The sequence below is a fragment of the Microtus oregoni genome, unplaced genomic scaffold, assembly GCF_018167655.1.
Source record: "Microtus oregoni isolate MIOR12 unplaced genomic scaffold, Mior012 000085F_ref0000168, whole genome shotgun sequence".
Taxonomy (NCBI): Eukaryota; Metazoa; Chordata; class Mammalia; order Rodentia; family Cricetidae; genus Microtus; species Microtus oregoni.
This window is the reverse complement of record NW_024544551.1, coordinates 3,432,808-3,459,405: the sequence shown is the minus strand read 5'-3', so window position 1 is coordinate 3,459,405 and position 26,598 is coordinate 3,432,808. Positions and strand designations below refer to the sequence as shown.

The 26,598-nt window shown below is 40.8% G+C and overlaps 1 protein-coding gene and 1 pseudogene across 2 annotated transcripts; one reads left to right on the top strand and one right to left on the bottom strand.

Moving 5' to 3' along the window:
• Positions 1-7,202: 7,202 nt before the first annotated feature.
• LOC121441944 lies at positions 7,203-8,213 on the bottom strand (annotated as a pseudogene).
• Positions 8,214-12,274: 4,061 nt separating this feature from the next.
• Positions 12,275-26,367, top strand: LOC121441932 (protein-lysine 6-oxidase). Of its 2 annotated transcripts, XM_041643332.1 has the most exons (7): positions 12,275-13,223; positions 13,539-13,647; positions 14,869-15,006; positions 16,599-16,755; positions 20,024-20,119; positions 20,642-20,757; positions 23,171-26,367. In XM_041643332.1, exons 1-7 carry the CDS (start codon positions 12,611-12,613, stop codon positions 23,175-23,177), a joined length of 1,236 nt encoding a protein of 411 aa, XP_041499266.1. In that variant the 5' UTR covers positions 12,275-12,610; the 3' UTR covers positions 23,178-26,367. The 2 variants fall into 2 exon arrangements, with proteins under 2 accessions (XP_041499266.1, XP_041499267.1); XM_041643333.1 differs by lacking the exon at positions 23,171-26,367 and having other exon boundaries at positions 20,642-20,761.
• Positions 26,368-26,598: the final 231 nt, after the last annotated feature.

Below are 26,598 nucleotides of genomic sequence, written 5' to 3'. Positions count from 1 at the left end.
CAGAATTCTCCTAGTCTGGCTGCCCTGCTTACACTTTCTGCTTGGTTACTGGCCAGTCAGCATTTTATTAAACCAATATGAGTGACAAATTTTTACAGTGTACAAGAGCATTATCCCATAGCAAGATCTAAATAATAAGTCATTATCCTGTTGGTTTTATTGTCAGCTTGATAAAACTCCAAATCATCTGGAGAATGGGGGACCTAAAATTAAGGAATTGTCTAGATCAGATTGGCTTATGGCATGTGGCAATACTAGTTGTTTTTCTATTGTAATAAAATACCAGAACAAGGAAACTTATGTAAGGAATACTTTATTTGGAGTTGAAGAGGACACAAGCCCATGATGGCAGCATGGATGAATGGAGACAGGATCAGGAAGCTGAGGGCTCACATCTTCAAACTACAGACATGGACTAGAGAAGGAGCTGGGAATGGTGAGAGACTTTGAAACCTCAAAATGTGCCCCAAGTAGCATACTTCTTACAAGGCTATACCTCTTAAAACTACTTGTCTTAGCTATGATTCTAAGACAGAAGAAACACCATAACCAATGTAACTTACAAATGAAGCAGTCTTGCTCACAGTTTCAGAGAATTAGTCCATGACTACTATGGCAGAAAACATGATAGCAGACAGGTATGTCTGGTACTGGAGCAGCAGCTGAGAGCTCTGATCTGCAGAAAAGATGAAGACATGATAGATAGATAGATAGATAGATAGATAGATAGATAGATAGATAGATAGATAGACATAGAGACTGGTCTTAGTGTGGGCTTTTGAAACCTCAAAGTCCACCCCCAGTTATACATTTCCTCTGACAAGGCCACACCTCCTAATCCTTCCTAAGCCATCCACACAAGAAACCAAGCATATGAGTTTATGGGGTCCATTCTCATTCAAAGCACAGCACTACTCAAACAGAACCAGGAAATTGTGACAAAGTAAACAGCAGAGCTTATAGAGTACATTCTCATTCAAACCACCAAAGTGGGAGATTGCCTTGATTGTTAAAAGGACTGGGTGGCCTGTGGACTGGCTAATTCTGAGCTATGTGAGAAAGTTATCTAAGCATGAGCTGATGAGTAAGGGAGCCAGAGAGTGAGACAGCAAGCAGCATTCTTCCATAATTTCTGTACTAAGTTCCTGCTTTGGCTTCCTGCCCTGACTTCCCTCAAATATTGTGGACCTGCCATTATAAACCAAATAAATCCCTTTTATACCTTTAGGTAGTTTTGGTCAGTGTTTTGTCACAGCAACAGAATGAAACTAGAAGAGACATGCTGACTTTTGACAAAATGTGTCTAGAAAAAGAGTAATCTTCACAACAAATAACATTGGCTCAACTATGTACATGTAGGGACGATAAGCTTTAACTCTTACCTCTTCTTATATATAAAAATGTTTTATAAGGGTTATAAACCTAACTATGAAATTAAATTAGAAAACTCTCAGACAAAAACATGAACAACTCTCTTTGTGACCTTGAACTGGAACAAAATTTCTTAGAGATTTTAAAAAAAAATACTTGATGTGGGATTCCCCTATCTATGCTGTGAATACCATTGGTTAATAAAGAAACTGTCTTGGGTCTGTACTGGGAATAGAGGTAGGTGAGGAAAACTGAATGCTGGGAGGAAGAAGCCTGAGTCAGAGAGAAGCCATATGGCCCTGCGGGAGACAGATGGCCGGAACTTTATCAGGTAAGCCACAGCCATGTGGCAATATACAGATTAATAGAGATGGGTTAAGTTAAGATATAAGAGTTAGCCAATAAGAAGCTAGAACTAATGGGCCAAGCAGTGATTTGAATAATGTAGTTTCTGTGTGTTTATTTCAGGGCTGACCTGCCAGGAACCAAGAAAAAGCTTCCTTCAACAAACACTAGTCACAAAAGAAAATAAAATTGACAATTGAGCTTTATCAAAATTATAAGCATCTATTTTTAAAAGATGTCATCTAAAAAAGGAAATGGTTAATCTCACATACACAATTAGTACTCACAATATATGTCTCACGAGCCCTGTAGCCAGAACCCATTTTAAGAGCCTTTCCACAATCCAAGAAAATCCACATGCTATAATTTGCATAAAGGAAATTTTTATAGATAAATCACAAACATGTAGCATATGTAAAGAAGCACATCGAAAATACTCAAAATGATTAAGGAAATTCAGATTAAATGATAATAAGAGAGGCTGGAAAAAGGCCTCAGTGAGTAAAAGCACTTGCCTGATGAACTCACAAGGTCAGAGAGAACCAACCCCTGGAGGTCAGCTGTCTTCTGACCTCCACGTATACAGCATAACATATACATGTGCCCACAAATATAGCACATATAAACACTCACAAAATAAAAGCATCAATGTGGAAATGATACCGAGGAAGTACAAGGACTGCCACTGAACTCTTGGCATCAATGAAGAATAAAGAAGTACTTAAAACATTTGACACGTCCTCAAGAAGTTCAATATGTAAATGCTCTAAGGATGCAGAAATTCTATTTCTTAATGTTCACCCAAAAAGATGCATGTCCATGCACAGAGTAATTTGTAGGTGAATCACCACAGCAGCGTCATCCGCAAGCCCAGCATAAAAAGACTGAAATGATGACACATTCGCCGCATGAACTGCTGTGAAGAAAACTGATGAGCTGCAGATGGAACAACAGTATGGATGACTCTTACAGACATCCTCTTGAGCAAAAGAGCAGCCGACACAAAAGGGATCTTTGTGTAATTTCCACTTAGGAAAACATCCAGAGTAGATAAAACTAATACTGGTTGAAAAAAATATCAGAGCTGTGGTTTAGTAGGTTGGACTGGAGTGAGTTCAGGGGAGTTTATGGGAATATTCAATGTCTTGATTCCTGCACTGGATTTATTGACATACATATTGCTAAAATCCACCAAGTCATATACTTGAAGATTGTGCATCTTATTTTGTGTGAAGTACATATTAGCATAATGTTAACTAATTAACATTTCTTTATATCTTAATTTTCTTTCCAGGTAGCAAAACAGACTGCCTTCAACCACCTTCAGAAGGGCTTCTTTTTGCCAAGAGATACAATTGGTCAAAGTGATGAGAAAAAGCGGCATAGGTGTACTTATCCCTATGGACATCTATTTATCCCCTAAGTTTTAGAGAGGGCACAGACAAGGAACCAGAAAGATGTATGAGCCAGAGACTGGGGAAAAAGGCTGTGAAGCGATGTCTTCTGGACATGGCATGGCCATTACATTCCAGAACCCACTGCAGCTGTCATGAACTACACAAGATTGGGCCTGTTACTCTTTAATCACCCATGAGGAAGGGACTCATAAGGTCTCCTTACTGAGGGACCATGGTCAGATAATTGGTCCTAGGGGAGGGGGTGTTCTTTTCTTTAGTGGTGCAGCCAATGGTAACTTGCCCATGTTCTAGGAGATAATCCCAATCATGCTCATAGAAGCAACCATAATTAAACTCAGTGGGACACATACTCATGAAAACACAGATACACACACGCCAAGTAGGAGGAACATTGAACCTGTTGGGAAAAAGAAGGGCTTCAGTGGGAGAAGGAGGAGGACTAAATGAGGGTATTGAGAAAGATTGAAAATTACCAAAAATCAAAATATACACATATAAAATTGTCAATAAAAGCAAAATAAGGATAAAAATATTTGGATAAAACAAATAATTGCTTCTCTCTCCATGTTTATAGAAAACGTCTTTCATCATGATTGTTTGTGTACAAAGAATCTTTGTCTCCATTTAAATTCTACCATTCAAATACCAAGCGGTAATGCCAATTACCCTCTACTTGGCGCCTAATTGGAGCTAGATTCTCTGTCGTTCACTTACGAACATTTCGTGCTAGCAACAGCCCTTCAAGATTGGTTTTATTATTCTTATTTTTTTTTTGTGGAGAAATTTAAGACTAAGAATAGTTAAGTAATTTGTTCAAGGACTCGCTGTTACACATGCAGGGACTGCCTGTCTCCTTCACCCATGTTATTTCTTCTCTTAGTCACTTTTCAACTAATTTGCATATCAGGCTGATCCCAAAGCCATAGGCATGAGGGTGATAGTCATTGCCAGCCTTGTAATTTAACTGGCCTGGCCACAATCTCACTGCCACGTAGTCTTTAGTGAATCATTTAGCTTATTTCTTCCAACAATTAAACAAAAAGAAATAAAATGAAAGAAGCAATTGTTTCCCCTCTTTCTACATAGACTTGGATTCAAAAGTTAGTAGTGCCAATATTTGGTAAGCATGTTGCTTAATCTTACTAAAGCTTGGGGTTCTTTTTATTCATAAGACAAAAATTATAAATAGCCATTGTCACAAGATTGCTATGAGAATAAAATGAGGTAATGCATTTAAAGCACATTGCATAGTGTCATTACTGTAATAAATGGCAAGAACTAGAAATGATTATTATTAATGAAAGCACAGAAGTACAGTGGCATATGTAGAAAATTAAGTTGCTAAGTTTTCTTATTATTGCTTGTTTTATAATTGTTTTCTTCTTCTACTAAAAGACCACAGCTCAATTGTATGGGTCTGATGGTTTGAAAGAAAATGACCCCCAAAGGGAATGGACTATTGGGAGGAATGGCCTTGCTTAAATAGGTGTGGTCTTGTTGGAGGAAGTGTATCACTGTGGAGGCAAGCTCTGAGTTCTCATATATGTTTAAGTTATTGCCCAGTTCCCAGAGTACTTCCTGTTGCCTATGAGTCAAGATATAAGGACTCTAACTTCCAGCACCATGTCTGCCTTCATGCTGCCTTGCTTTCTGCCATATGATAATGGACTAAACCTCTGAACTGTAAGCAAGTCACCCTAATTAAATGTTTTCCTTTCATAAGTGTTGCCATGGTCATGGTGTCTCTTCAAAGCAATAGAAACCCTAGTGAAGACAATGGGCATCAGAGATTTCTTAGACACAAATCATTTTGAGTCTGTATAGATTAAAATTTCATTCCATATTAATTTATAACGAATGTATTCAGTAGTTTCTAATATGCCATTATGTTATAGGCCCTTGTGATTTAATTAACTCCAAAATACACATAAAGCATTGAAAATGAAGATTAAATGATATGTCTTATTCCCATAACTGGCCTAGAATAGTGACTGAGATCTACAACTTTCTTTTGATTCTTGTTTTCCCTGGACCTTCTAGAAGAGGTAACCACAATTCATAAAAACAACTGAAATGTAGAAGAAACACTAGGCAGAGGCCACAGAAACCAATGCTTACAACAATAGTTATAGTGTTCATTGCCCTTCTTTGAAAGATCTTCAAGAACTGACTGATTGGCTCGGAATATGCAGGGTTCTGAGTTCAGCCTGAAACTAAGAAGACCGTATGGCTTCTCTCGAGCACAATTAGGAAGCAGGTTTTCTCTTCCACAGCCACACCATATCTTCGTTCCACTCTGTCTCCACCCCAAACACACAGATCACTTTCAAATGTTCTTAGAGCATCATTGCATAGGACAAGATCCATGTATTATCCAATGCAGTGTGAGCAATTTGTTATCTCATGCTCCTCTTGGGCTTCCAAGGGGAGCTGTGCATAACAGATAAATTTAAAGCAGAGATATGCCTGTTGGGGAAATCACAGATGATGGAGATGCCTGGAATAAACATAAATGTCTTCACAATGTCCCTTCTTGCATAGGAGAAGACCATGACTGGGTAGTGTGAGAATAAATAAATAAAACTTTTAGGGTGTTGGGCAGTGGGTGTGGAGAACTGTAGGGAGAGTTGAGAGGCGAAAAAGCCAGGATTTGGACCTCACCACACACCCTTTCCTATCACTAATAGAAACAACCCTGACACACCCCCATAGCACCTACAATTGCGCTTTTTGTCACTGGACTGCCGACCAGCCCAATCAAATTACTTGCACTCCACTTATGAATGATTTTGCCAACTGGCTGACACTTTGTTTTTGTGGTCAATATAAACAAATTACTTTGACTGATTCATTGGTTTCAAAGGTCTATTATCCTCTCAGATCCTCTCTTCCCATTTTTCCATGTTGCTAGACTAACATTCTTTATGAACTCACATAGGGAGATCCGTTAAAGACAGCAGAATAAAATACTTTTCTATTCCCCACACTTAAATTCCACTTTTCCCTTCCTTAGGTGGCCAAAGGGGCTAGGTAAGCAAGCCAGATATATTTAAAATTCATTATTTCTGGGCTATTTCTAGACAGTTTGTTTACTTATTTTCTTTTTTTAGTTTGTCTTAACACACAGACAAATGTGTACCAACTGTCTACGTTTTATATTTGGGTGAATACCTGGAAGTGGCATGTGGCAGAAAGCAAGGCTGGAGAACAAGGCCTGTAAAGACGCTGTTAGCTTTCAAGTCCACTCGCTGGTCTCCTTCTGCTCCAGCTAGAAAAAGTTGGGGATCTGTATCTCATTGTGCACTTTTTAGATGATCTTTTCTGATAATCAATACCTTCACTACACACTCAGTTCACCCCTCTTATGTAAGATGTCATAATTCATAATTGCTTCTTTTCTTTAATGTGTTTTTGCACTTTCATTTTCCACTTCTTTTTGATGATTTCCTTTGCTGTGTTAAAACTACAGGGTGTCAGCAAACTCGACACAAGCCGCAAACTTTACTGAAGAACAAGATTCACATGTGCTTTCTGTGCTACATACTTTTCCATTTTTATTTGTGTGTGGGGGGGTGGGGTTGTGTGTTATTGTGTGCAGTTGTCCACAGAGGCCCGATGATACAGGCGCTTATGAGCAGCCTGATTGGTGCAGAAAAACCAGTCTGGGTTCTCTAGAAGAGTAGAAAGCACACTAAAGCTCCGAGCCATCTCTCTAGCCCCCAAACCAAAGAGTCAATGCTCACACACTGGTTCTCTGGTTATGGAGTTATTGTTCTGGTTCTGATAATTCAAAGGTCCTGCTTTACATTTTTAACTTTCTCAATAATTCCATATCCTGTGAATATAAACTTCTCTAGCAAGTTCTGAAGACTTGGTGTTTTAATTTCTCGTTCTTTCTTTTTCACAAACAGGACTTTTTTTTCTTTTTTTAAAATATTTATTTATTTATTATGTATAAAATGTTCTGTCTGTATGCCTGCAGGCCAGAAGAGGGCACCAGACCTCATCACAGATGGTTGTGAGCCACCATGTGGTTGCAGGGAATTGAACTCAGGACCTTTGGACTTTTTATTTGTCACTATTGGAAGTCTGGAATTTAAAACAGTTTCTTGGTTCATATCCATCAGTTCGTTCAACTTTAGCCTCTGACACGTCATCAGTAGAGCTCCATGAGTTTTCACAATTCAAACTTGGGTTTTTCCACATTTTAATTTTTCTAAGGAAAACATTGTGAAGAGGATAACTGGACTTGCAGGCCTTTACGTTTTCCCCAATGCTGTCTGCAATCAATATATTAACCAGTTCCTCCAAGATAATTGTCTGGCCTTCTCGGGTCATGATTTTTATCATCTTCCATATCTGGAGGACCTGCTGGTGCTGTACACAGGACCTATCTGGTTGTTATGTTTTTAGAGAAACTAACACAGGACAGAAGAAGCAAAGAACTATCAGTTATCTTGACAGCAACATAAGCTTCAATCATGGTCTGGTCTGCCACTTTTTGACCATGGAACACATTTTGTCCTGGGTAAGATCCATGCCATGGAAGTTAATCAGATGTTTTTTGTTTTGTTTTGTTTTGCTTTTTCGTTCTTTCTTTTTAAATATTTATTTATTTATTTATTTATTTATTTACTTATTTATTATGTATGCAGTATTCCTTCTGCGTGTATGCCTGAAGGCCAGAAGAGGGCACCAGACCTCACTCCAGATGGTTGTGAGCCACCATGTGGTTGCTGGGAATTGAACTCAGGACCTTTGGAAGAGCAGGCAGGCGTTCTTTCTTTTGTCTTGCTTTTGCCCTGACCGTCCTCAGTAATTAGCTTGAATTTTCTACACGCAACTCTGTCATTCTGTACATCAGCAAAACTCTCTTCAAACACATAACCCCTGAGGCCGTCAGATTCAATTTTGGTTCCTTGAATCCGTGTGATGAGTGTTTTTCAATGTTTTTTAAAATTGAGAATAGACAGAGCTTTCACATCATACATCTTTCTTAGAAAATGGATCAACCACCTTCTTCTTGGCTTCTTTCTTGACTCCTTTAGTCAGGGACTTGTCTTTGCTGTCTACTTCCATAGTGCTGCTCAGAGAACCAAAGGGGAGGAAGTAGATGCAGCTTGTATAAGAACTTATGTGAGTGGAGAGGGACTTTTATTACTTGGTAGAAATGGAACCTTGCTTTAAAAAATAATTAGTGATCCTAGAGAAGCTAAATAAGAAGGGGAACCCAAAGAAAAACATATAGGCATCCTCCTGAATATTAACCTTCATCAGGCGATGAAAGGAGACAGAGACAGAGACCCACATTGGAGCACCAGACAGAGATCTCAAGGTCCAAATCAGGAGCAGAAGGAGAGAGAGCACGAGCAAGGAACTCAGGACCACGAGGGGTACACCCACACACTGAGACAATGGGGATGTTCTATCAGGAAGTCACCAAGGCCAGCTGGCCTGGGTCTGAAAAAGCCTGGGATAAAACTGGACTCGCTGAACATAGCGGACAATGAGGACTACTGAGAACTCAAGAACAATGCCAATGTGTTTCTGATCCTACTGCATGTACTGGCTTTGTGGGAGCCTAGGCAGTTTGGATGCTCACCTTACTAGACCTGGATGGAGGTGGGTGGTCCTTGGACTTCCCACAGGGCAGGGAACCCTGATTGCTCTTTGGGCTGACAAGGGAGGGGGACTTGATTGGGGGAGGGGGAGGGAAATGGGAGGCGGTGGTGGGGAAGACAGAAATCTTTAATAAATAAATAAATAAATAAAATAAAAAATAAAAAGATGGGGGTGGAAGGGATGATTTCCTCGTTTTTGATATAAGCCATAGATCTGTCCACAAACATAAAAACAACAACAAAAAAACCTGGCTTCAAATTGGGATCAATTGTGCATCTTACCAAAGTTAAGGAGCTGGGGGCATCTTGACACAGCTAGTTACTATCATCATTATAATTGCTGCTAGTATTACTTTTTTATTAACTTGAGCATTGAGTGCAAAGAAACTGGTTTGTCTAATTTTGAAAACAGTCATTTTGCCTCTAAGAAAGGAGCACACGCACCGGTGCACGGTATCACTCCAGGGTGGCAAACACTTTCCATTGTCCTCAATGTGGTGGCCACATGTTATCTTTTTCTCCCAGAGAGCTAAGTCTAAAGCAAGAGGGTTTGGAGGAAATGAAAGAAGGAGAAAATGAGCTTTTCTTTTTCTTTTATGGCATTTAGAGTCTGTGCTAATGAACCCATTGGCATATCCCACAACCCCTGAAATTGTGCGTATATGATCAAATGTGTGTGTTTAGTAAAGAAAATTAACAAGGCACATTGTGACTGTTCTGAGCAGTTATTTCTGTTTCCACGAAACGGTTGTAAATCTTTTGAAGCAAACTGGGAGAAAACGATGAGCCTGGTGCACTGTGAATGTTTAGTGATCCTGTGTACAAATCATCTATATATTACACTGCTCTGCAAAGCACAAATGTGCTTATGAGAGATTCTGTAAAATAAATGTGCAATAGAGTTTCGCTAATGGAAAACACTTAAAAGGTGAAAATTATCTCTATCCTATGTATACATAAAAGTACCCAATATTTTAAAGTCACTCGAGGAATTATTTTTGCAATATTAATGGCCATAATGTAACTAATGTAATTAATGGCCATAATTCATTCATAATGCAGTGAATGAATTGAAAATAGAATAAATGGATATTCAAGAAAATCAGAGATTTTGAAACTTGGAAAAATACTTTTAAGAGGATTTGGCTTGTTCAATCTGACAAAGAACTAAGAACCAGAAAAAAAATAAAACACATATACAGAGAAGCATTTTCTTCTCCTCCCTTCTCCTTCTTTCCCTTTTCCCACTTCCTCCCTCCCAAAATACCAGAACTGGAAACAAAGGCAAGTTAACTGACATACTTTCTACTCTCCCAATAGGAGCTGCTTTGTTCTTGTGATCCAACTCGACCTCCACAGCAAAGGTCTTCCCTCAGAAACCTGTGGTCACGTAATAACCATCCCCAGGCTTTCTTCTAGAGATGAACTGTTCACTGGCAGATGTAGAGACTTTTTCAGATGAAAGATAATTATAGTCAGTCTCTTCCACTTCTCCTTATAATTTCATCTGTCCATCCAAATTACAGATGCCTCTTTCTTCCTTTCTTTCTTTCTTTCTTTCTCTCTATCTCCCTTACCAGGTCTAGAGAAATCCAGTAGTTATTAAATCTTTCAGGCAGCCAGTAAAATGACAACTAGCGCTATCTTAGAGATGGTTCTGTTCAGAGAAGGATTCGCGGCTGACTGGCTGGAGTATTTTTGTTCCTAAAGTTTATCTTTATCATAATGCAATATATTTACCACATGTGGGCAAAATTCTGTGTCATATCCCTTGGTGACCAAGAAAGGTATATGCTCATGTATGGGCTCCATCCAACTTGACTCAAAAAAGTCAGACGCATTACCCTGGACTCTCTATCCTGTGGTTTAACTAGCTGAGAGAAGCAGCCCCACCTCCCCTGTCAGTCAGGATGCTCCAGTGGCAGATGACAGAAGCCGACTATGTCAATGCACAGTAGAACACACGAGAAAATCTGAAGAAAACGCTGGAGAGCCAGAAGTTGTCACTTTTTCTAGCAGTGGGAGGAGGAACATCTTTGGCCATGTGACCAACTTGACATTCAGATTCTAGGAAGGCAGATTAATTAGGACAAACTCAGATCTCATGACCACTTCTTGAAGTGATGAAGTCTCCTGGATGTCTTCCCAGTCCAACCTCACTACAGGGGTGGGGAAATGGGGTGACTGTGGCGGGGGAGGTGGGGTCAGAGGTTCCTGCAGAGTTTCCCAAAGAACAGTAAGAAAGGGGAAATGGCTGTGGAGCAGACAAACTAGCAGATATCCACCAACCGCCTCGTGGGGTGATCAGTTATGGAAAGCCAGAGACTAAGAGGTGAGAGTGAAGTGTGTCTAGACAACAGCTCAATGATGGGACCAATAAAATGGATGCTAAACTCTGGTTTTGCCTAGCAGTTTAAACAGGGCCACTGAGTAGCAATTTTCCTTTGAATTGGGCCCAGAGCTTCCCGGACCCTGAGTGGGATGTGAATAGCTGGTCTATTAGGCATCTCTCCCCAGTCGCAGATTGTCCTCCCACTCCTTCTCCTGGCCACACCTACTGCCTTCTTTGTACCAAACTCTGAACTCTAAGGCTGTTGATCTTGTAACACCTCTGTTTAGAGCGCAAAAGGAATCAAAAGCTGCTACTGGACACTTTATTGAATTTCAACATTTAATATTGGTAATTTGAGTTTAAAGTGTGACGTCAAACCTTCTTATTAGACACAGAAGAGAAAGAGCAAGAAGTCAAATCAATCGTCTGTCTACCTGAAGACGTCTTTGACCACTCTCCGGTACACAGTAGGCATGAAAGATCTTCATTGTCACTTAAAGTGCTAATTGGTCTGGCTATCTGGAGAGAGAGGTGGGGGGGGAGGGAGAGGGAGAGGGAGAGGGAGAGGGAGAGGGAGAGAGATATTTATTCACTGCTTCAACCTAGCAAACTTTGTTCGCTGTAAATTTTCACTTTGGTTATTAAAATACTCACTGTAGGAAACAGATTTGTAACCCATTTCTCATATTACCTACAGCCAGAAAAACAAAATTTGATATCCTGGGGTTTATTTGCTGAGGAGGGCGCTTCCCATAAAAGCGGGGTGAGTGTGCATTGGGAAATTCGTCTGGTTTAACTTCTTTATGGATAAACGTTAGTCACAACCTCCCCCATCCCAACATGCACACTTTGGCCCCAATGCTCTCCCCACCTCTTGACTTCCCGCCTCTCCAGGGCTGGTGACCTAATAGCATTTTTCTTCATGCATATTTTGGCTTGGACCCATGGCCTGGCTGCCTTCGCCTGTCTGAGTCTTTTGAAATTCCTGCATGTTCGGCCCAGATTAAGCCGAGTGTGTCTCAGAATGTGTGTTCCGTTTTGTTCTTTCCCCTTAACTCTCCCTGTGCAACGTGTCTGGGGAGGAGGGGAGTGGAGCGGGAAGGGGAGGAGGGGCAGAGTGGAGGAGCTGTCCGCCTTGCACGTTTCCAATCGCAGTACGTGAACAAATAGCGGAGGGGCAGCGAGGCCAGAACGGCTTGTGTAACTGCAAACTTGTCAGAAAGTTTAAAATCTCTCCCCCTTCTTTTACTCCAGACACTGTGCGCTCTCCGGGACAATCGCACGCCGCTCCCTGTCGCCTTCCAGGACTGGGAAAGGGGAGAGAGAGACTGTGCCACGTCCGACGGCCGCCGGGGCTGGGGGGCAGGGTCTGCCGTCCGCCCTTGGCACGACTCACTGCGACCCATCCCCGCGCCTCTCCCTCCTCCCGGCCCGAAGAGGTCTCGTTCCTTCGCGGGATCTGAGCCCCGTCTGCATTCTCTCCCAGCCACGTCCTCCCCGAGAAGGGACTAGCCGGGAGAGCCATGCGTTTCGCCTGGACCGTGCTTCTGCTGGGGCCGCTGCAGCTCTGTCCCCTTCTACGATGCGCTCCGCAGGCCCCGCGCGAGCCACCCGCGGCCCCGGGCGCCTGGCGCCAGACAATCCAATGGGAGAACAACGGGCAGGTGTTTAGTCTGCTGAGCTTGGGGGCGCAGTATCAACCGCAGCGTCGCCGCGACCCCAGTGTCACTGCACCGGGACCCGACGGCAACGCCGCCCCGCAGCCGCGCACGCCTATTCTGTTGCTGCGTGACAACCGCACGGCCTCTGCTCGCGCGCGGACACCAAGCCCATCTGGGGTCGCCGCCAGCCGTCCCCGGCCCGCCGCCCGCCACTGGTTCCAAGCTGGCTTCTCGCCGTCGGGGGTTCGCGATGGAGCCTCACGGCGCACAGGGAACCGGACTGAGTCGCCACAGCCCCCGCAGCTCAGTAACCTGAGACCTCCCAGCCACGTAGACCGCATGGTGGGCGACGACCCCTACAATCCCTACAAGTACTCCGACGACAATCCCTATTATAACTACTACGACACATATGAGAGGCCCCGGCCTGGGAGCAGGTACCGACCCGGATATGGCACTGGTTACTTCCAGTACGGTAAGCACCCCCAGGTGAACCTAAGACACCTGGGCACCCTGGCCGCAAGTCGGTGCGGTCTAGACGTCTGAGCTTGGCGGGCTCTGGTCCCCGCAGACTCGACCCCCCCCCCCCCTTCCCCCTCGCCTGACCTGCCAACTCTGAAATCTGATGGAAACAGCGTTCCTGGCTCCAGCAGCTTCCTCTTCCCTTTCCTTCCTAGCCTTGGCGCTCCCTGTTCTACCACACACTCAGCCCCACCCGGCGGACTTGGTGGGCAAAGGGTGACAAAGAGGGGACCTGGACTCAGAGGTCATCTGCTTTTCTTATTTTTAGGTCTGCCGGACCTGGTGCCGGACCCCTACTACATCCAGGCATCCACGTATGTCCAGAAGATGGCTATGTACAACCTGAGATGCGCTGCGGAAGAAAACTGCCTGGCCAGGTATGGATTTCCACAGCCCGGCTCCCCATCTTGATCCTGGGATCACCAGGCACCTAATTCTGCGGCTGTTCAGTGCAGACAAGGGCTGGGAAGTGGGACAAGGACTGGGAAGTGGGACGTGACCTCCTGGGCAGGCTGACTTGGAGAGAGAGTTAATTTGGAATGTTCTTATGGGTACCACCTCATTGAGAGGCGCAAATCGGGTGTGCGTGTGGCGCGGGGGTGGGGAATCCTTATTCTGGAGACTGGGTCTCAGGTTCTTTACCAAGATTCCTATTAGGCATTGGGGCAAATTACTTCCAACAGCTTTCTACAATACAGGACTCAGCGATCAACAACATGGGGGAGGAGGGCTAGAAAGGAATCTCTGGTTATTATTCCCTAATGGTCTAGGGCTGTGTTTGCCACGGTGGCGCCCCCCATTGGTAAAGACCGCATTCCACATTTCTTTCAGGCGGTGATTAACTGGGTTGTTTTGGTATAAGACTGTGAGCAAGAGTTTTGTTTTCCCGTCGGTCCCAAAATAAAATAGCTATTCTAGACTTGGAATTATCCCATTTTGCTGCTGGCAGCCAGCAGAGGGAGCAGAAGATGCTTGCATAGTTCTGGTGGTACTTTTAGTAAAATGGGTCACTCATGGTATTCCGACCCAGACCATTAAAACGTAGTAGCATCCCAGAAGTGCTATATGAACCTTTTTTCCTCGTTGACGTTTTTATGGTCGTAGGGATAAGGGAAGAACTTCCAGCTGAATTTCACTCCTGAGAACTCTGGAAAATAGTAGAGAACAGCCCCCTGTCTGATGATAGTGAAGTATAAAGCTGTCTGTCTCAAGCTAGCTGTCTTATTTTAGAGTGCTTCCCCACTTTATCTCTTAGAACTACCAATTTATGAATAGATATCTTGGATCTTTTTAGGCACGTGATCATTACTACAGCTATTTCATAGTTTTTAGAAGCAGAGTCTCTTGTCAATCATTTTTTTTTAGTGTAAATACTAATTTTAAGCTCTGTAGGTTTTTCCTATCGTCCTTCATTTACTCATCCACCAGATACGTTTTTATCCTTCCAGGACTGGACAGGAGCTCAGGACTGTCTCTTTGCCCTGAGAGGCTAGTTGGGGAAGGGGAGATGACACTACCTCGTAACAGTGAGCTCTTCTTTGTAGTTTTGTTTCTCATAGGTATTCACTGGCTCTAATATTTCTTCTCTAAAACCACAGTTCAGCATATAGGGCGGATGTCAGAGATTATGATCACAGGGTACTGCTACGATTTCCCCAAAGAGTGAAAAACCAAGGGACATCTGACTTCCTACCAAGCCGCCCTCGATATTCCTGGGAGTGGCACAGCTGTCACCAGTAAGTAGATGGGCCTCTCATACTCTGGGCCCTTTACAGCTTTCAGATAACTATTCACATGTCTTGCCTAAAGCCAGAGATTTGCTATTGTTTATACTTAGAACTTTTACTATACAGTTTGATTCATTGAATGATGTTAAACCTTAAAAATAGGCCCTTCACCACTAAATCCTATTATCTTTTGAATTGGAAACTTAAGTCAGGTTCGTTAAAACTGTTGAAAGGACACCATAATGGCTAAGGGTAGAACTGACTAGTCTGTAAAAGTGTCTGCTATAGACAAGACCATGTGCAGTTGGTTATCTTTAAGGATTCAGAGGCCATTCATTCTCAATGGAGCACACATGAGACAGACTTCAGGAATGATCCACTTCCATCTTTGGAAAGGCCCATATCAGCCCCAGATGGGTTTCCCTACTCTTTATAAATTAAAAGTTTCAATTTTAAGTTACACATGGTTATGCCATCATTTGCGAGGTAATGTGCCAACTAGTCAGGGCCAGGAAATCCTGATGTGTGGTCTCCTTCTCGCAGAAATCCAAACTCTTTCTCATTGCTGCTCCTCTCCCATGTGAGATGAGGAAGAGCTCAGGAGCCTTCTACTTAATGAATAAGAGGAAAGCAGACTTAAGATGCACAGTTTCCATATTAAAATAGAAAGACTATTTAAATTTTATTTTGAAATGAAAGTTTGTACTATTTAAACAATAGTAGTAGAAAAACATGCTATTGTTTCCCCCTTGCACTTCCGAAAAGACTTTAAAACTTTGGAACTCTAGTTTTTAGACAGTCCTAGCAAGTTCCCTTGAGTAAAGCTCTTGTTTAAAACCGTCATATCACCACCATCAGAAGTGACACCCGGGGACATACATCTGAGACTCCACAGGTCACAAGAACAGATATTCAGTTTTCTCCATTTAAAGTTCAAAGATAAAGCTCTGTGTAAAGAAACACATATTCTGTCCTTACCGAGAAGTAAAGTTAAAAGCCTGCAGTTTTGATTCATTTATGTCCTTCTTAGAAAAACAAAAGCATCTGTCATGAATATCCCTCCAAGAAGATGAACTTGGTAGCTAGGCATGGTGGCACATGCCGTTACTCCAAGCACTTAGGAGGCAGAGGCAGGTAGATCTCTGAATTCAAGCCAGCATGTTCTACAGAGTAAGTTCCAGGACAGCCATAGCTACACTGTGAAATCCCATCTAGAAAGAGGGAAGGAGGTTTGGACTGGAGAGATGACTTAGTGTTAAGAGCACTTGCTGCTCTTGCAGAGGACTCAGGTTCCATTCCCAGTACCCACATGGAGGTTCATAACTGCCCATATCTCATCTCCAGTTCCAAAGGATTCAATGTCCGCTTCTGACCTTGGGCACTAGGAATATGCATGGTGCACATATAACTTATAAGCAAAACATTCACATATGCAAAATAAATAAACCTTTAAGAAATTAAAAGACAAGAAGATAAACTTGCCCTGTTTGAATTTGTGAGCACAACACCATCGAATCTATGAGATAAGGAGGTCATTCACTGTCCTCATTATTTTCTCTACATGTCACTGACTGTTGTTTTATCATTGTGTGGGACATTAGACATTACCACAGCATGGATGAATTCAGCCACTACGACCTGCTTGATGCCAACACACAGAGGAGAGTGGCTGAAGGCCACAAAGCAAGCTTCTGTCTCGAGGATACCTCCTGTGACTACGGCTACCATAGGCGCTTTGCGTGCACTGCACACACACAGGTAGGCTGGCGCTCAGACATCAGGAATCCACAGATATCCAGAGATGATGAAGACAAGGTCTTCAGCTATTTTCTTTCTCCCCCACCCTTCTTTTTTCAAGCCTTTGTTTCATTTTGAGGTTATCTTATCGACGTGGAAAGCAATTGGGAAAAGGCAAAGGACTGGGTGGTGCAAATTGCTTTTAAAGTGGTTCCAGCTGTGCGTGCAGCCCCTGCTGGTGGCCACAGAAGGCCAGTGTGGATCCTTGCCACACAACGGAAAGTAGTTTACTCTCTGAATACACACGAACGACTTAAAACAGCTGCCTTCGTTCCGCATTCTGTAATCGGCTATAAATAACTCTTGGCAATGTACAACCGTTCTCTTACCTGCAAAACCATTCTCTTTCCCACCTTCAGGCTTAACATGGAATAGTGCCTAAAGTTAGAACAAAAAGTCGAAGTCAGTTTCTTAAAAACACTCGAAACAGCATCACTTTCAATAATGCAAATGAGAACAGAAAGACACATTTCCTTCTCCACACATGTATATTTAAACCTCCAGTGTAATTAATGTCAGCTGTCCTCTGGACGAATTTGTTTTTAATAGTGCTGGGCTAAGCACTATTGTATGCTTGAGAATTGGAAAATGTGTGTCGGTTAAAAACTATGTCAGTACTTTCATCCAAAACCCTAATTTGTAAAAGGACATTATAATTTTACTCCAGCCCAGCTCTTGGCAAGTAACTCCTGAATGTACATTACTCAGGGCACAAAGACATCAGCAGTCGTCATCTTGGGGAGCAGATTCCAAGGTTGTGGCCGGAAGCTTTTTAGTGACCAACATGTGTGGACCATACTTCTTTCCTCTGAGCTTAGCTCATCAAAGTGGTTAGAAAGGGAAGTGGTTATATTTAACATAGGTTGGGAGGGGCAAGACATATGCTTTAAGTGAAAGATGAAAGCCACCCATATATTAAGCATGTACCCGTCCAGAGATTGCCTTCTTATTCTGTGATCACCAGGAGAGGATCTGGGGCACTTATTTTCCCTATTCAGAAAATAACACATGTCGGTCCTAGTATCCTAAGATAGAACACTTGTGGGGGGGGTGAATATTTCAGTACCATAAGCTCCCCCATTCTCTGGCATAATCTCACTCTTTTTTATGTGCATCCTTCTCTACACAAGTCTTAACAATTTTTTTTATAGCAGGTTTTGCATTGTAAGTGATGTATTCAGTTTTTTTCCTCAATAGTCTCTTGAACAGAATTCATTTAAAGAAAAAAAATAGAACGTTCACAAAGATCCCTAATATTGACTTTTATTAGTTTTGTTATACTAGTTTCATGTTCACTAAATGTTTATGTATATAACTAGGTATAACTTATGCCTATGTTATATATAAAAACCACATGTTCTAAAATTATAAATGTACATACTAAATTCATGCATAATTAAAAATAGACACATCATACTCATTGATTAAAAGTAGCAAACAGTTATGTTTTGCTGGAACCAGATAATGAATTTAGATAGTCTAGAATGAAGTTATACTTTCAATTTAGTTTTATATTTGACTTTGAATACTGAAATGTCTACTTGCTCAGTGGCTGGGGTAACGTCGGGCATTTATTTGCAAGTTCAATTAAGTTCTGTGAGTTAGTGAATCATAGCGTAACACCGTCAGCAATTTATGCTTACACACACACAGTGCTTTAAGATTGTGTGACCGAGACCAGTGTCAAATTCATGGACTTAAATTGTTTCCCTGCCTCAGCATTCTGAGAATGGGAATTAAAGGTGTATGCCAACAGTGATAGCTTCAGCATTTCTGAAACACTTGTATTCACTTGGAAATGGAGCATTACTTATTACTTACACCTGTCTTTGATGGGTATCTAATCCAGTGCATAATTTAGAAAGTCACGTGTGGAATAGTAGTAATGGTAGTGGCAGCAGTTCATAGTCACTTAGTGTGTAAGGTGCCAGAATCAGAGAAGGGTGTGTGGAACCAAAAGTTCCTTCTCTTGTATTTCCTATCTTACACATAAAATGAGAACAGATCAAGGTGGGAACCCAGGCAATGATCGCTCTTATTCCTGTGGCTCGAGCAATCTCGAGTTGGCCTGTCTATGCTGTCCTGCACTACGATTAGCAAAATTGCTCACTCTTCCCAAATCCAGATGTAGCTAAGCCCACACCCCTAAAGCACGTTGAGAGGCTTTTGTTTTCTTTGTTGGCCAAAATGACCTTAAGCACCAAAGCAAACTTGAGAGATGATTTTGGATGGCACCGCTGTGCTCAAGTGACTGTAACATACAGTTTTTAATCAACTCTGATTAGCAGAATGAAAACACTGATAATCTTAAAGTTAAAAGTTCTCATGAGGAAATAGGAAAGTACGAAGATATGTCTCCCCCAGTAGGAGAAAATTTCTTCAGCTTCACAAGAGCAAGGACCATATGTTCTTGGGTTTTTCTCCTGGTAGCCTTATGACACAACAGATGTCTTGTTGGTGTGAATGTTTTAGCATGCGGACTAGTGCAGTATGGACCAGTTTGGGAATATATCCATACTTCTGACTCAACAAAGATTTTACTGATTATTTGATAGTGGAAATGTAGTAACTGAGAAAAGGTACCCTAGACCCTGTTTATATAATCTTGAAACCAACTCAGTCAATCCCTAGCTGTTTGCCCTGGAATAAGCTATTTGACCTTAGTGTGCTTCGGTTTCCTTATCAATAAAATAAAATGGAGACAGTAATACACCTGTCTCATGCAGTTGTGAGAACTGGCTTCATGTAATATGTTTAAAACAGTTCTGGCACAAAATAATAATCAATGTTAGTTATTCAAGGATACAACTAGACTCTACCCTTGAGGTGTTTTTGTAATATGATTATAAGATACAGCAGAAATGGATGAATACTAACTATAAAACTAAATATGACAAAAGTCCATAGACAACTGCAACACACAAAGGTCAATGCAGGGGAGTTCTCTGATAGAACCTGGGGTGATAACTTGAATTATGGTGGAGGCCTATATTGTTGCATAAGACTATTTTCCACTGATGACTTGTGAAGTAAGACTCACTACTTCCTACTGCAGTCCCTATAAAGCCTCAGATATTATAAGACTGGGTAATATGTGGTTCTCAATGGAGATGAAAGAGAAGTATGATTTTTATGTCAAATTATTCTAATTTACCAATCATACCATGTTTGTTTTAGCTTGGTCTAGCCATACACTAAAATATAATTTTTCCAATTTTGCTGATTTCAGGGATTGAGTCCAGGATGTTATGATACCTATGCAGCAGACATAGACTGCCAGTGGATTGATATCACAGACGTACAACCTGGAAACTATATTCTAAAGGTAGGGGCTTTGAACACATGTAATTGACCCTGACAATTCAATACATTCCCTTTCTCTGGTTTCAAATATTAAATAATCATGGTCTTGAAAGTAATCAAACACTCTTCAAAACAATTTTTAAGGAACCCAGGGTATGATGTTTTTAAAAAGAGCTCAGAGAAATTTACACAACTTCCTTTGTAATGTATACAGTGTTTAACTATATGCTTTACTTAAACTAACTACTTTTCTTGCTTGATTTAACTGAGTCCCTTGTTAGCAATTTCACTTTGGCATCTCTAGAAGTAGGAGGGAATAACAGTATACAGTGAATAAGAAGTCTTTCATCATGGTATTTTTTGTTTGTTTGTTTGTTTGAGACAGGGTTTCTCTGTGTAATAGTCCTTGCTGTCCTGGAACTTTCTCTGTAGACCAGGCTGACCTCGAACTCACTGAGATCCACCTGCCTTTGTCTCCTGAGTGCTGGAATTAAAGGCATGTGCCACCATGGCCACCCAGCTCACAATTCTTTTTGTTGTGCAGGTCAGTGTAAACCCCAGCTACCTGGTGCCTGAATCAGACTACAGTAACAATATTGTACGCTGTGACATTCGCTACACAGGACACCATGCCTATGCCTCAGGCTGCACAATTTCACCGTAAGTATTATTTGGCAAGCTAGGTAATTTCTTTTATAAGGAGCTTTGTTCTTTATATTAGCCAAAAGACTGGGAAAGGCTTACAAGTTTTGTCACCTGGATTTATACAGCATCGGTGTTTGCTTCTACTACTATAGCTTCCTTGTAAGTAAAGCAAAACAATAATTAATTGTTGGAACCATGTTATTACTTTTGACAATACTAGAGAAAGAGGATGCAGTGAGGTTTTACTCAAACTATAACTTAAACAGTGTTCACGTGGAAAGATGCAGTATTTATCTGCCAAGTTCTGTTGTGGTCCAGACCAACAAATTGCTCATTAAACAGTGCGAGTGAGCTTGTAGGAGCCACACCTATGGGCTTTCCTCTCTTTCCTCTATGCTCCCTGATGGGGATGAAAAGAAATTCAAAGCATTTTCCAAGGTACACTTTCATGTACTGGTTGCAAAATGTGTGTGGGGTGTGTGTGTATGTGTGTGTGTGTGTGTGTGTGTGTGTTCCCTCTATAAATCCCTTAGTCCCCAAAACAGTTTCAGAATCTTAGAAGGAATCTCAGCCCATAAATATTAAGCAGAAGTTCTTTAGTGAAGAAGGATGTAGAGTAAGTTTGCCCGGTTGCTACCTGTTTTGCCTGACTCCTTCAAAGCTTTGCTTGCTTCATGTTATGCTAGTTGTGCCTTCCAAACAGTGAGAAGACTATGGGAGTAACTGAACACACATCATCTTTGCACTGATATTGCAGAGATACTGGTAGCTTAAAGGCACCATGTTACCTCACGCAGGACCCTTTTCTTACTTACATAACGGAACAGAGTCACTCTGTACTTTGTAAGCATTATCATATTATTAGAAGTAAATGAGGTTCATAACAGTAAAGAGATAATACTGGAAAATTACACTCTTTTGAACATGTCCACAGCACAGAAAACTTACCTAGGTCATTGGTCCACCAAGCATGGACTTTTTCTCAGCATCAATGAAGGCTCCATAATCTAAAATAATTTATCATAAAAATTAATATGTAGTTGATTCATTTAAGTTTTATATTTCTTAATAACTCATTCTCCATTTGCTTACTTACTCTCACTGTGTACTGTGTATTTAAAGTTCTAACCTGGTATTAGGGAGCAATGGTTACTTTGTAGACTTACTATAGCAATTTCTGAGTAGTCCACTTAAATTTCTTTAATGTTGTATCCTTCCTTACCCCAAATGACCAGGGTCTAATTGCTTGTTCACACCATATATCCATGGCCAGGTAGAGGCCTGGTGCCTACAGTGTCCCACTCAACCCTTCATTCATGAATTACTTCGTCTCGACAGAAATATAGAATTGACTTCAGAACAACATTTGAATTTGGCCTTGAGGACTCAGAACTACCAAAGCAAAGCTGAGGAAGGGCGTGTCTGGAGGCATCAGAGTCACAGACAACTTCCTCGTGGAAGGGATTGCAGGCAATATTTACAAAGAGATCTTCCAGTTGGGTTTGTCAACCGTGATCCGTTCAAAAGGACAAGTGAAGAATGAGCTAGGAATTCTGAGCTTCTTTCTGGGGGCCATGAAAACTATCTGACATTTTTGAGCAGGAAGTAAATTGCACATAAAGCCATGTGGGCAGTGTGATGGTGAAGTTTGTGACCTCATGCTGTCATTATTGCCGTCCTTCCCTAACTCTCATGGCATGTCACTCTTAGCTCACTGGTTGCTTCTCATGCCAGTCAGACATTTGACACCTTTCTGGTGAGATGTAAAATCCACCCAATAATCTGGTATGTTCCCTTCATGTAGCCCTTTCCCTCAGTCTTCCTACATGACTTGGGCCCTTTTTACTTCAGCAATGCTACGTGCCTGGGCTTTCTCCTCACAGAAATTGTGGTTTAAAAATCGCCGGCTTATCATTTGAATGCAAATGTGTTTTTCCTTTTACAAGGACCAGTGATCAGCATTTCAACATGACAATATCTGGCTCATGGTTTTGTTCCTCTCTCTACCCACTGTTCTGCACCCAGAAGCAGGCAGAGAAGGAAAAATGCAAGATGGTTCAGAAGCCATGACTATGCCTCCTGGCTCATGTATCACTCTTGCTCCCTGGAATGAGCTCACCTGCTTTGGTGCCGGTTCCACAACTCCGGCTTGACTTTTCCTTCTTTCAGTTTTTCTGTTTGTTTTGCCTTTTAAATATCCAGACTGTGGACATCAGACATTTACTCCATACTATTGACAGATTACATATTCCTTTCCTCCAGTCACTGTTAAATCATGTTCCAAACATAATTTTGCAAGATGATTATTGCTGAGGCCGAGGAAAATTGCTACATCAAGTTCTGAAAAGGCCTACCAAAATCTTATGTGTTATGCCAATTCATGATGTTATCCTGCTAATGACTTGTTTTGTGTGCTCTCTTAATACAGGTATTAGAAAGCAAGCCCAACTCCCATTGGATAAAGCAGTGTCTGGTGTTTGGAAATATGAAAAACATAGGTTAGCTTTTGTAGGAAGGACTTACATATTTTAAAAGGCAAACAACAAGGAAATTTTGTTCGGATTCTCTCACAACAACTAGCATAACTGGATCTTGAACGTTCAAATCAGCATTATTTGGGGAATTTTAAATACTTATTCATGTTCTTTGTGAATTAACTGTGCTTCAATCTTTTTAGGTGCCTATGTGGCTCTTTCAAAGAACCCCAGATTTCATATTATAATGCAAAGGGAAAATGGCATTTTAATAAATGAGCCATAATTTGAAGTGACCAGTGAAGCGAAAATGATGGGGTTATATTTGACTCAATGTAGATTGATTTAAAGATGATATTCCTACTGTGTAAGCAGGAATGGATACATTTGGTGCTGAAGAAAGGTCAAATACATAATGGTCGTCATGAGAAATTAGTCTTTAGCAGAGAGATGGCAATATATGTGTATTCAGTTACATCCCTATATAAATTTATGTTTACATTTTCAGATTTACTAGATAATTTCCCTTCTGTTAAGTGCTTAATTTTACTCCGACTTGAGTCAGCTTCTGTTTTGGAATGAAGTAGATAATTCCAAATTCCTGGCTGGTATTTGCTAATATTCCCCTCTACCCTTAATCTTTCTGTGGGCGGAAATGTCTAATGTGGCCACCTTCATATGACCATTGTGGGGGTTAGCGACATAGGGAAATCATTTCGATGACGTGGGATCAATATAGAGCTGATATACCCTGCAGCATATCTTACTGTTGGCAAAATTAAGTCACTGCTGACATAGAGATTACACAGTGAGTCTCTAACACCACAACCGCCTTTAAAATTCTGTAAAAAAAATACTGGAAAACCTTTTTTGGATGTTTTTTAAACTCTAGTATTCTTCTAAAATGTTCAGTTATTAAGGGGAAGGCTAAAAAATGAAATCGTTTCTAATAGATGACCTAGTGTGTGAAACACAGGACTATAATCCTAGGTTCTTTAGGCATTGGCCGTACATGTTTCTGTGTATTTACAAAAGACACTCCGAATTAGCGAAGCACATAGCATTGCATACTTGAGAGGCTGGCGGAAAGAAAGAAACAGGTACTCTCTGCGAACCACGGACTGTGTGTCACCATGAGACTGCTATGACCTTACTTCAAACTGTGAAACTGTGCAGCAGTTGAATTTGGAAACTTTTTCATTCAGAAGGTGCAGAAGAAAATCAAGTTAGACTTTGAAGTTCCTGGTGCTTAAGCTGAAGTTTTCCTTCATTAACCAGCATTAAAATCTCAAGTAAGGTAGCTCCTATGCCAGAATGTGTCAGGCAGACCTTTCTCAGCGAGCTGGAATCCTGTCTTATATGTCACAGAGTTGTAAGGGTAACCATTACTAATCACCATACTGTACTCACCGCTGCAGGAGCAGGTGAGAGGGGCCAGAGAGGGGCAGTTGCCAAGAGCAGATAACACGGTACACATGATTCTTACCTGCCTGAGTACACACTTACCCATAAGTATATAAAGACAGAACTTGGATTGAGCTGGTATCTGATCAATGGGATTGCTTCTTTGATGTACCTCTTTGCCTTAGATTGCCTTTCAGTTTTAATACTGTAGAAAGATCCTTTCAAATTATAATCATCTGATAGAGATATTTTAATATGCGTGCTTTTAAAAACAAAACAAAAACTACTGTCAGTATCAATACTGAACCAGGCTGGCATGCAGAGATTTAAGATCTCGTCTCACCAAGGTTCTTAACTCTATAAGAAAGTAGACTAATAATATGACTTTTAGATGTTTAGGACAATAATTTCCAGGAGAACTTTTCTCTTAGTCATCGTCAGGGGAGGGACAGGATAAGCCAAGCACTTACTTAATAGACATTGGAAAACAAAGACTGTCCCTAACCTTACTAAGTATGAAAATTAGGCTCAACTTATTTCATTTTTAACTGTTAAAAATATGTCTATAGAATTTAAAATTTAAACACTGCTATTTGTCATGGCCATACTTTATTTTTCAAAACATAAGTTAAAAATTACTAATTGTATACATGTATGTATTTCTAATAATTAAAATATGTTTAAACCCATGAAATGTCTGCCTTTTAAATGTAATTTGGAATTTTTGGTTGATTTTCTTTCAATTAAGAGGCTGTTTATTCCTACACATTTCTGTCCTTTCCTCAATTTTAAAATGCACCAGAATGCTTTGGAAGTACCAACACAACCCTTCATATATTTAACCCTTGGGTGTCTGTTCTCTAAATGACCACCAAGTTCAGAATTAGTTTGCTAAGAATAATGATAAAAACTACAAGCTAGTCTACTAAACTCTAAATTTACAAAGAGAAGAAATGAGAATGACAGAAGGAACACCAAGGACTGAAAAGAAACGTGTTTTTACATTAAAGAAAAATAAGAAACAACATAGTTAAGTCAACTCTTTGCCATCTAAGTAATATCATGATATTGAGATCACAGATCCCATCTCCAGTGGGGCCGTGGCATATGTTGCCTAGTTCCAGAAAATCTTTATGTTCAGAATTTAGAGGGTATGTAGTTCACTAAAAGTTTTCCACTTCTGATCATTAATCTTCACCAGATTGTATAAAAATACTACAGTCTTAGTCAGGAAATATTTTAGAAATCATTTTACTCATAGTACATTAAGTAATATAATGACCCCCTTTATGCATGCTTCCTATTTGAATTTACATACACAATTTTAAAAAATCAACCATTTATATTTCATTCTCAGATTTCCAAAGGTATAGGCCATTTTGAAAAGCTGAAATGGTGCTGAAGTATCTTAACTTGAATGTAAAATGCATTTAGTCTTAGACCATGGGATACAGACATTTAATATATAACTGCTTGCTGCACAGTAGGTCACATGTCATTTGGTTTTAGAATGTCGATAATGAAGGTTTAATTTCTCCCATTTTTTTTCCTGGAACTTTTGTTTGTAAAAACATTTGTAACTTGTCTGAGGAGCTTTTATTTTAAATGCCTAGATACAGGCTTTATACTGCATTCTCACCCCCTTTTTATTATGTGCTGTAATTGCATGATTACATAAAAATGCCTTGAGAAATGATTTCAATTGTCTAAAGTGGTCATTTGCTGTTACCTACAAATAAATATCTGAATTTAATTTTTGGTTAAAACATTAAAGCCATGTATATGGTTGATATGCTTGTTTGAGTGCCTTTGCTATTTTTGAAACTACAATGTCATTACATCATTTCCCCTTTCCACCCTCCAATCCCTTACCTCGCCCTCTCTCAAATCCATGGCCTCTTTTTCTTTAATTATTTTTAGTGCTACACACACACACACACACACACACACACACACACACACACGTGCACGCAGATTC

Bases quoted from the DNA above. Each gene is read 5' to 3' on its own strand.
- LOC121441932 (XM_041643332.1), top strand. From the start codon at position 12,611: ATGCGTTTCGCCTGGACCGTGCTTCTGCTGGGGCCGCTGCAGCTCTGT. The intron at 13,224-13,538 runs GTAAGCACCCCC...TCTTATTTTTAG, and splicing joins CACTGGTTACTTCCAGTACG to GTCTGCCGGACCTGGTGCCG. The intron at 20,120-20,641 runs GTAGGGGCTTTG...TTTGTTGTGCAG, and splicing joins CTGGAAACTATATTCTAAAG to GTCAGTGTAAACCCCAGCTA.